At 32.1% G+C, this 11,998-nt stretch overlaps 1 protein-coding gene across 2 annotated transcripts in view; it reads left to right on the top strand.

Annotated features, from left to right (window-relative positions):
* The first annotated feature begins 223 nt into the window (after positions 1 to 223).
* Positions 224 to 11,998, top strand: part of ADAM2 (ADAM metallopeptidase domain 2) — a 123,058-nt gene continuing 111,283 nt past the window's right edge. For both annotated transcript variants that reach the window (XM_045779188.2, XM_087856324.1), the window contains exons 1-3: positions 224 to 278; positions 776 to 852; positions 5,834 to 5,889. In XM_045779188.2, coding sequence (XP_045635144.2) covers positions 224 to 278; positions 776 to 852; positions 5,834 to 5,889 — 188 coding nt within the window. The remainder of the gene's footprint in view (positions 279 to 775; positions 853 to 5,833; positions 5,890 to 11,998) is intronic.

Below are 11,998 nucleotides of genomic sequence, written 5' to 3'. Positions count from 1 at the left end.
CCTCAAAGTGGCGTCAAACTGATTCTCGAAGTCTGCACAGACTTAGGGGCCAAGATAGCCTACGTTCAACAGTGCACAGCATCCACCCTCTCGAGCCACCTCTGCTCTCACAACCAACTGCCTCTTGCCAGGTGCGTGGCCAGGAGGGGTCTCCTCGCGCTCCCAACTGCCCTGTCGGCAAGCCAACTGCCGTTATTCCGGCTGGCATCTAGGACGTGAAGCCATGTTGTGCTTACTACTTCTTCTCATTGGGCTCGTCGGGGTCCAGACAGACAGGAGTAAGTATAAAAACCTTTCCTCTGACCTTTTGGGAATGTCAGGTCTCGTCTCCGTTTTCTTCTGAGAGGTCAGGTATCCCTGGGAAAGGGCTTTCTTGTAGGGGCTCCGACTCTGTAAGCCAGAGACCACAACTGCATCACCTTCCCCAACCAAAATCCACACTGGATGTGAGGGGACTTTCCCCCTCGTCTTGGTGCGGTATGAAAGATGAGAGATGCCATGGTTGAGTGAATACCTCAAGGTTAGAGTTTCGTATATTGCTCTGCGTTTTCAACCTGTGGAGTCTGTAGTTGGAAAAACCAAAAGACCTGACTTTATTTGTACTGAATTTCTCTTTAAAGTCTTGTAATTCTTAGAAAGAGGTGGAAATGGAGTGTATTTGAAAAGACAGTTTTAAAAAAGGTGGCGTTTGAAAGATTACAAATTTAGATGAGGAAATAATGGAGGAAGCTATGAGGTGATGGTGTTACTCTAATAAAACATTTGTACCTTGCAGATTCTGAAAGACTACGTGTGCAAATTACAATACCAGAGAAAATACGGTCAATATTAAGTGGAGGAGTTGAGTCACATGTAATTCTCACTAACATTTTTCACATTCTAAAATAAGGGGGATTTTTTTAATAAGAAGTAAACTTGGACTTTTCATCCATGCAAACTTGGTGGATTTTATATTTATGTCCAGTTTTCCTTAAGTGGAAAAGCCCTTTTGGCAACGAACCAAGATAAACCGTGCTTCATAGAGATACGGTGCAGTGATGCTTATTGTCAAAGTCCATAGAAATACGGTGCAGTGATGCTTATTGTCAAAGTCCCAAGTCCCATGTTTTAAATCTGTTTTCCTCTTGAGTGTCTTTGAATAATCATTGACCTGATTCATCTAGAGACTCTCTTCTTACTTGCTTACTAGGCTATCTTTGGAGGGTTTTTTTGTCCTTGTTAAGTAAGCCTATGGCTTCCTTATACTGTATAATGATCATTTCATTTAATGAAGTTTTATATGAGTAATTTTGATTGCAAATATGTTAATCATTAAGATTTTTTTTCATGCCATCTTAGTTCATCTTGGTCCAGGGTATTAGGTTTTCTTTTCTTTGAATTTGAAAGAAAAATGTTTTTTTACTAATTTCTAGAATAATTTCCAAGATATGAAATGTGTTTTTTCAAACATCACACCTTAATTTTCTTTTTGGTTGGGTAGTAAATGTTGTGGTAATTTGAGTGCAAATATTTCCTTAGCAACTACCCACTTGTCACCCTAATTTACAAGCTTAAAAATTTCAATATATCATTTTAAAAGGAATGCATATTTATGAAAACTTAAAATAATTTAAATAGAAAAAAGTGAGGTATTTAACAGTATTTTGAAAGAGTTTTAGTTTTTAATGCAAAATGAATATGGAATTGCTTGCTCATATTTGAAAATATATACAGAATCTACTTTGAAGGAAATATCTTCAACCAGGCATCACCACCTTCTATGGTAGTAATTCTCATAAGAGAAGTACAAAAAAATCACCTGTCCTCAACTGTCAAATTCATGAGGGAAAAAGTTTGACTACTTTGTTAATGTCTCTATCCCCCATGTTGAGAATAGTGCTGAATACATAGTATTTTTTGAACCAGTGAGGCTATGTGGTACTTATTGGTTTAACAAATGCTGTAAACATAATATAACATAGTGTATGTTTACAACTGTTATAATTAATAAATAAACGATATAGATTATAAGAAGAGAATATTCAACTAGAAGTTCTAAAAAATACTGATCGGCATGTCTACATGTGAAAAGTATAATGAAAGTGGGGAAAGAATCAAGAATTAACAGTAGACCACAGCTAAAGAGATAGATGCAACATATAAATGACTATGGGAGAAAGAAGATAGAATTAGATGCTTAAGTACATAATAACTGAAATTCCTGAAAAAGGAGGGGAAAACCTGGGGAAGAGGCTATATTAAACATATAAAAACTGACAAATTATAGAAAAAAGAGAATCTTCAGTTGCAAGTATGACAACGCAGAATAAATAAAAATCAGTATTAACAACACCTTGACCTAGCAAAATCAGAATTCCAGACATTCTAGTGGATATTATAAAATAGGAGTAAAATAAGAATAAAGAAGAAGGCCCAAATATTAAAATTAAGTAGAAATGTAGAACAAAAAATAAGGGAAAACACACACATATATATATGTACACGTATATTTAATAATTATTGCTAATAGCATGTCTTTGATAAAGTGTGTGTATTGTACACATATGTCTATATGTATATATACACACACATATATGTACAACACACACACACACACACTTAGGCCAAAAATATGAGTTACTTAATAGTATTATTTAAAAGGTAAAAACTTTTTAGGATATAGTCAATCTTTGTTGAAAGACATTAGATTCTCTTTCCCTCTCTCTCTGGCCCCTCCTGCTTGTGCTCTCCCTGTCTCTTTCTAAAATAAATAAATAAATAAATAAATAAATAAATAAATAAATAAATAAGTACATACATACATAAATCTTAAAAAGAAACAACATACTACAACCACTAATAAAAGTGGAAAAATAAAAACTAGATCATGTTAGCAGTCAAGAATACTCAGTATTTTCTTAGGTCAGTTTTCACCAAATCTATAGATTGACTGCTGTTCCAATAAGAAATTTCATGGAAGTTAGCAGATTGATTCTAAAATATATATGGAATGGTAAAACATAAAAAATTGTTAACTTTGAAGAACAAAACAGTGATTCACTTATTTCATTTCAAAACCTATTTTAAAGTTTAGTAATTAATATAATGTGGTATTTTAAAAGACAAATTAATAGAACAGAGTAGAAGCCTCCCAAAGACCAATGCACATATGAATTTTTTCAATTCAGTGGTGGCAATGAAATCATTGGATAAAGAATGTACTGATTAATAAATGGTGAAGGCACAGTTGATTAATGATAGGGAATAATGATAAAGTATATATTAATGTTACTTGAGACACCAAAATTGATTCAAGATCATTTAAATGTATACATCTGAGAGTAAAATACTAAAAATCTGGAAGACAAGATAGAAGATTATTTCTCAGACCTTATAATAGGGAAGAATTATACCAAATAGAAAAAGGAGCACAAATTCTTAAGCGAAGGATTTAGAAATATCTAGATTTAAAGATAAAAATAAATAGCTACCATAATCAAAGTGAAAAATATTCCAGGCTCACAGAAGATATTTGCAAACCATGTAAAACACAAAAGGTAGCCCGAATATATCAAGAATTCATACAAGTCAATAAGATAAAAAAAAAATAGAAATGTACAAAGTTATGAATGACAACGGTTAAACTTGAAAGGATAATAATTATCAAACATATATACAAATCAGGATATTTATAGGGAACTGCCAAGCAAACACAATAGGTTACTATTTCACATCATCAATGGCAAAAGTTAAATCTAACAAAACAAAATGCAATTAGAGGAGATGGATAAAAGGATAATATTATTTACTTTTTGTGAATGTCTACCTTGGTACAACAAAGCCACAGATTAATTTTAAACTTGAAGTGAGGGGCGCCTGGGTGGCACAGCGGTTAAGCGTCTGCCTTCGGCTCAGGGCGTGATCCCGGCGTTATGGGATCGAGCCCCACATCAGGCTCCTCCGCTGGGAACCTGCTTCTTCCTCTCCCACTCCCCCTGCTTGTGTTCCCTCTCTCGCTGGCTGTCTCTATCCTGTCGAATAAATAAATAAAATCTTAAAAAGTAAATAAATAAATAAATAAATAAATAAATAAATAAATAAATAAACTTGAAGTGAAGTTGCAAAGTACTTTTTAGTAAAAGAAGTTCGTTCACTCATAGGTTTAGTTTAACATATCTAACAAATATGCAGAAAGGGAAATGTCTAAGATTATTTATTGGGGCATTGCTTAAAATAGTGAAACAAAACTAAACATCCATTGACAGCATAGATGAATCAAATGTGCTATATTCAGGAAATGGGATACCTTACCATCAAAAAGAATAAATTATAAAACTACATGTATTGATGATGATGATGATAGGAAATGTGTGCATAGCGCTTTATTATATGAGATAGTGTTTCAAGCAGAGATGTAATCGGCAATGAAATATATAACTTGTAGAAGTATTACATTTATGCAAAGCTAAAATTTATGCAAAAAAATACTTAAACATCCATAATTAGTATAAATATAAAAATATGGGAATGATAAACACAAAACTACGGATGTTGGTTAGCTGCAGTGTAAGAGAGGGTATTATCATGGGATGAGAGAGTACTTAAAATTGTTTTCAAATACTTGTAATGTTTTTATTTTTTAACAAAGATATTGGCGACAAGGCATTTTATATAATTTGTTGTAATGTTTATATGTCAAAATATGTAATCATTAAAAAAAATAATCATAGCGTATAGAGAAGATCAAATGCCTTTGAAAAAACATCATGCATAAAGTTGAAATATTGAAAGCTTTTCTCCTGAGATCAAGAAAAAGATAAGGATGTCCACTATTACCTTTTCTATTCATCCTTGCCTGGGAATATTAGCCACTGCAATAAGGAAGGAAAACAACAAAAATTAAAAATAGCCATAAAAATTGAAAAAAATAATGCTAACATTATTTATAGGTTAAATGATTGTATATAAAATAAAATCCAAAAAAATCTAGAGAAAATTAGAAATAACATAACAATTTAGTAAATTCTTTAGAGTCAAGATCAATACACAACAAAACAAAAAGAAACAAATTCAAAACATGAAAATCAATTGTATTTCTATTCTGCAAAACAAAAGTATAAAATGAAACTTTAAAAAATTTTACACTACTTCAAAATCAAAATCTGAATAAATCTAACAAAGATAAGCAAACCTCCTCCCTGAAGACAGTAAAACAAGATGAGAGGAATTAAAGGAGTATAAATAAAAATAAGCGGAGTATATTCCATGCTATTGGATTGGAAGGCCCAATAATGTAAAGATGTCAAAGCTACCCAAACTGATCTCTAAAGACTAAATTGCCCATTTGTGAGACCTCATTTCTTAATCTTACTATTATTAAATAGATCGATGGGTTTTGATACAAACTTAGAATGAATTTTATAAAATGTGCAAATATACATTATGTGCTGTTAAATCTTTGCTCTACTATATGAATTTTGTATTGAATAATTTATACTCTTTCCTTTTAAGCATAAGTTTTGAAGTGGCCGTCAGTCTTTATTAAGCTAATGTAGTTATTGGATGAAAACCACTTTTTCAGATTCAAAAGTTTTATTAGCTTTTAGTTATTAGTTTTATTAATATTTAAAAATTACCAAGTAAATGACACAAATCATATTCTTCCACCCATCTTTATTATGAAAGCCAATATTTAAATATCAAGTTTCATTGAAATCAACATTAAATTATAAATTTTCCTCTTTTTATTGTATTCATGTGCTTTGAATGTAATTATCATTAATAGAAAAAGATAGTTTTCCTTTCTAACATTCTTCTTACTTTTCTTTGCCTTTTTAATATACTCTTCTTCCAGGTGTCCTACAACATTATGATTGAAGGAAAAACATACACGGTGAACCTAATGCAAAAGTAGGTGACCTACATTATTCTATCACCTGTATTTGATCTCATTATTGTTTATAATTAATCTACAATGTAATTATTTTGCATTTTTAGATTCTCCTAGTTACTGGCTATTCATTTGTCTCTTATTTTATGCCTTAAAAAACTTTAACTCTATATAATAAATATCTAGACGTTGAACCTGTAGTGTATACTCCCATCTTTCTCCTTCTCAGTAGCACCAGATTTTTATTTGGTTATCCATGGATTTCATGAAAGATGAATTTTGTTATTTTTAAATCTTTATCAAAACATAAATATGGGGGCACCTGGGTGGCACAGCGGTTAAGCGTCTGCCTTCGGCTCAGGGCGTGATCCCGGCGTTATGGGATCGAGCCCCACATCAGGCTCCTCAGCTATGAGCCTGCTTCTTCCTCTCCCACTCCCCCTGCTTGTGTTCCCTCTCTCGCTGGCTGTCTCTCTGTCGAATAAATAAATAAAATCTTAAAAAAAAGTCTATTTAGAAAAAAAAACATAAATATGTCTTGTTTTTGAATCCCTCATATTCAGCTATATTTGAAGAGAACATCATGAATTTTAGGATGGAAAGAATAGCGATAAGTAAAAGAAAATTACTTAACGCATTATATCAGAATGTTGTTAGGACTTGGAATATAATTGTCATTAGCCAAACTTAATCCCATGCCACCTGATGAATTTAGAAATAATAAGCACATCATACGAAGGAATAAAGGAAAATCAGAATTGTAATGATACTTTTTAAACAGTTAAAATAGGAATTTCAGAAATCTACATTAATATATTTTAAAAATTGTGAAATTATTTTTTTCTCTCCAAATTTTTATTTATAGGCCAGTGTAGGGCATTAAGGAGGGCACATATTGCATGGTGCACTGGGTGTTATATGCAAGTAATGAATCATGGAACATTGCATCAAAAACTGGGGATGTACTATATGGTGACTAATACAGCAAAGTAAAAATTACAAAAATAAATAAATAAAATTTAAAAAAATTAAAAAAATAAAATCCAGTTCGTTAACACATAGTGTAATATTAGTTTCAGGAGTAGAATTTAGTGATTCATCACTTACATACAACACCCAGTGCTCACCACATGTGCCCTCCTTAATCCCCATCACCTATTTTGCCCATCCCCCGCCCACTTCCCCTCTGGTAATCCTCAGTTTGTTCTCTATAGTTAAGTCACTTTTATGGTTTGCCTTTCTCTCTTTTTTTCCCCCTGTTAATCTGTTTTGTTTCTTAAGTTCCAATATGAATGAAATCATACCCTATTTGTCTTTCTCTGACTGACTTATTTCACCTAGCATAATACACTCTAGCTCCATCCACGTCATTGCAAATGGCAAGATTTCATTCTTTTTTTATGGCTGGATAATATTCCATTTCATATATGCCACATCTTTATCCATTCATCTGTTGATGGACCCTTGGGGTGTTTCCATAATTTGGCTATAGTTGGCAATGCTGCTATAAATATTGGGGTGCATGTATCCCTTTGAATTACCATTTTTGTATCCTTTGGGTAAATAGCTAGTAGTGCAGTTGCTGGGTCATAGGGGAGCTCTATTTTTACCTTTTTGAGGAACCTCCATACTATTTTCCAGAGCATTTGCACCAGTTTGCATTCCCACCAACGCTGTGAGAGGGTTCCCCTTTCTCTACACCATTGTCAATATCTGTTGTTTCTTGTGTTGTTAATTTTAGCCATTCTGACAAGTGTGGAGCGATACCTCATTGTGGTTTTGATTTGTATTTAACTGATGCAGAGTGATGTTGAGCATCATTTCATGTGTCTGTTAGTCACCTGTGTCATCATTGGTTGTATTATATATTCTATACTTTTTTCCTAATATAAAAGAGACAGCTTCTGAACGGCAGTGTATTTCTTTAGCTTTGTCTTTTTTTACATTAGGAAAACAGGGTATAGAATAGACAATACAACTACTGATGATATAATTTATGAATCAAGTATTACACACTCTACAATTAATGCTTTTCTTTTCACACATACAAGCAAAGTACACTTAAGCAAAAACCATCACATAGTAGAACACAAAATCTTTGAAAAGTAACCACATTCTCAATGACAAGCATGATAAAATTAGAACATAATTATGAATGTTTAATCAAAGAAGAACCAGCTTTTTGGAAATTAAGTAAGAGTTACCAAATAAGTCTTGGCTTAGAAAAATTCAAAATATTGTTGCAGAATGTCGATAAAGTAGTCACAAATAGAACTCAACTTTTTAGATATGACCAAATCTGTAATCAGAGTAAAATGTAAACCTTTAATTTTTTTTCATTTTATATGCAACAGATGAGAATATAGTGAGTAATACTGTAGTGAAGAGGAGACAGAATAAAGTGTGGCCAGGGAATCCCTGCTGGTGGAGTCACAAAGCCTTCAGTGATCACTGTCCCTACTCAGGGTGTCTTGACAGGTAGTTGGCTTCAGGCTTAGCCAACAGTTTATATACAAACAGGGTGATGTCACTTGCACTCTCAGCAGCCTATGAAGCTTTGGCTGTGTGCAGAGCTAGCAGCGATATGTGTCTTGTACAGAAACTTGGCAATCGCCTAGGGCCTTCAAACACACAAAATTAGAACACCAGTTTTATCACATTGCTCAAAGGTGTTTTTGCCAAAGTCAGGAATGGATCTAGATTAGAACATTGAGGGTAATACTACAGGCAAACCTCATTTTATTGTGCTTCACACATACTACATTTTTTTACAGATTGAATGTTTTTGTGGCAACCCTACATCAAGCAAGTGGTTTTATAGATGTTTCTGCTTCATTCCTGGTGGGTCCATTTAGCTTGTTCCAATGTTTATATGTTTCGTCATCTCAGAGTTGCAGCAATGATGGGGCCATTTGTAATCCATTCCACAACTGCTTGAGATGTAGTTTAGGGTTTTCGTTTTTGCATGCGATGCTCCTGCATTTTCAGGATTGGGTAGCTTCATTCTGCCCATTGTCTACAGACAGCAGGTATTGATTTTTTTCTCCTTCTGTCTACAAATTGCTGAGGATATTTCTAGCTCTGTGCTCTCTACTGGAAAGTCCACGGTGTGTTCTCATGGTAGAGATCACAGGCCATTTAACCCTCCATCCCTAAGGCACAATTGTGGTCCAGATTCTGTCCTAGTTTGCAGTGTCACCTGCTCACTCAGCTGCAACACTAGTCTTTATTTTACTTCTTCGATCATTCTGTTTAAAGCAAGCGTCAGTACACCTTTTGCAAAGCGCAAACATTTTAGAATGAACTCCACATGGTCTCTCTTGCAACCACTCAGTTCTGCCATTGTGAAAGCTGGTATAGGGAATACTCAAATAAATGGGCATAGCTATATTCTAATATCACTTTATATATATTTTAAAAAGTGGTGGGTTGGGTTTGGCCTGTAGGCCATACTTTGTCAACACATTTTATTGTTTAATGTAGTACCATATTTAAAAATGGTTAAAGTTAATTGGTCATTTCTGTATGTTGAGAGTGTAAATGGAAATAGGGGATTGGGCTTCTCTCTTTCACAAAATCACCACCAATTACCTTTATTTAATTGTTGTTTTAATATTTCTTGTTGTACAATATATTAAATATAAATTAAAATACATGAAATATTTTATGCAGCTAAATGAATAATTATGAGTGAGCATTCCTGTACCCCTGAACATTAAACACACATTGACTGCCCTCCAAAAGCCATACAGTTACCATTTTCCATCCCTGTTATTTGTAACTACTTTCCTGATCATTGTGATAACCATTTCCTTGATTTTATTTAATTATCCTAAGTAATATATTTCTATTTGTGCGTTTTGAATTCTAAATGAATCACAGCATATTCTCCTACAGCTTATTTCAGTCACTCAAAATAATGCCTGTGATATTTATCAATGTTGTTAAAAATAATTCCAGTTTATCCATTTTTATTACTGCATAGGATCCAATTTCATGATTATGCAACAATTCTGTTATTTTGAACATTTTGGTTTTTTCTATTATGGAGTTATTACAGATATTCAAATATGAAAACTCTTGTATATGTATTCTTTGGCACATGTGCACAAGATTTTCTAGGACATGTAACTAAGGATAGTCTGGATGGTTAAATTATATGCATTGTCATAATTATTAAACAATTCTCCCAAAGCATTAGACTAATTTATATGCCCCTCTGAATTGCATATTATATTAATAATGGTAGATAGTTCAAGTTTTCAATAACTGTTGATTATGTACTGACGTCTTACTGTGATTTAATATGTATCTCTCTAAATGCAAATAAGTCTGAATACTTTTAAAAATACATCAGTTGGCTGCTTGGATTTTATTCTTTGTGAAGCACCTAAAAAAGACATTTATACTTTTTAAAAAGACATGCCTAATCTGACCTATTCTTTCCTATTTTCAGTAATTCTTTTAACTTTTTGCCTAAAAGTCTAATTCATGATGTGTTTTTCAAATAACTTCTATTTTATGCCTTCTGTTTTCACACTGATGGTATTTTAGTAAGAGAATGTTTCCTTTATGAAAAATTATAGTTTTATCTTGCATAAAAAAATGCTCCTTTACTCCAGGTGTCCTCTACATTGTATGATTTTTGTGTTATTACTTTGCTTTTAATTTTTTTGTGTTTATTTTGATCTTTGTTTATAACTTCCTCAAAAGAATTCTAAGTTGATTACTCATCAACCATTTTTATTTTCTAGTTTAAAAATTTAAGGCCAACTTTTTACTCCAAATACTGCCTAGCTGCCCCTCACATTTTTAGATGTGTAGAATTTTCCCTGGTTTACCATTAGCAAAAATTTTTAAGTTTATATTATATTTCTTCTTTGGCCCATGAGTTATCTCACTGTATCTCTAAATACCAATACATGTGGCACTTTCTAGATATTATTTCTAGCAATTTTTGATCATAGAATATTCTTTGATTTCAGTCCTTTTAAAGTTGAGGCTAACTTTGTGATGTAATGTATATTCAGTTTTTGTAAATATTCTATACGTACTACAAAATAGCATATTCTGCAATTATTTACTATAATGTTCTTTTTAAATCATGTCCTAGAATTCTTCCTTATTAAAAAATGATTTTTCTATTTAGTAATATATATGTGTTAAAATCTTTCACAGTGATTTTTCAAATTGATTAATTTTGAATTCCATATTTTTAGATTATAAAAAATTAAATAAAAATTTTAAAAATTTTACCTTTTTGGTGAATAAAATTTTAACATTATGAAGTGGCTAGTAATTATTTTAAATTTTATCTGATATATGTATAGTTACACTAATTTTCTTTTGTTTAGTATTTGTAAACTACATTTTTCCTACCATTTTCTTTCAATTTTTATCCAGTCTGGATTTTTCTTTTATTGAGTGTGAAATTCTTTCTTTAAATGCAGTCCAAATGATCATTTTTTACTTTGTAGTTATTCTTCTTTTTGTAATTTGAAAGAAATGATTGTATACATACAGACATCCATCAAAGCTACTATTTCATTCTAATGGTTTTTATTGTTTCCACTTTCACAGTTAGCTCTAAGATTCATCCAGAATTGATATTTATGTGTTTTGTGAGCGTAAGAGTGAAGATTTAAATATTTTTTCATATTAGCATTCTATGGATTTAGCAAAAGCTGTTGGGAAGAAAACACAACCTATCTTCACTGCACTGTAATGTAATCAATGTCATAAATTGAATGACTCTGGACCCTTTTCTCTCTTCTGCTAGTTTATATATTTATTCTTGCACCTTATTTATCTATACAAATACCATACTGTACTAATTACAGTGACTTTATAATCGTTCTTAATGCCCAGCCTTGTTCAACAGTTTTAAGATGTCCTTGCTTTTCTTGACCCTTTGATTTTCCATATAATTTTTGAGATCATTGTATTATTTTTTTGTGCCTTTTATTTTATATTCTTTTTTCTTTTATTGTCTTCATTTTAATGAATCTGTCGTTTTATATTGTACCATTTCCCATCAAATAAATTCTTTGTTATACATTCTTTTACTATTTTTTAGTAGTTTATCTAGATTAACAGGTTAATCTCTGAGTTATTGAACCTAATATGCAT

Source organism: Ursus americanus, chromosome 27 (assembly GCF_024610735.1).
Source record: "Ursus americanus isolate L20-20 chromosome 27, mUrsAme1.1.p, whole genome shotgun sequence".
NCBI classification, from domain to species: Eukaryota; Metazoa; Chordata; class Mammalia; order Carnivora; family Ursidae; genus Ursus; species Ursus americanus.
Note: the sequence above shows the minus strand (reverse complement) of the source record. Positions and strands in the feature narration are given on the sequence as shown.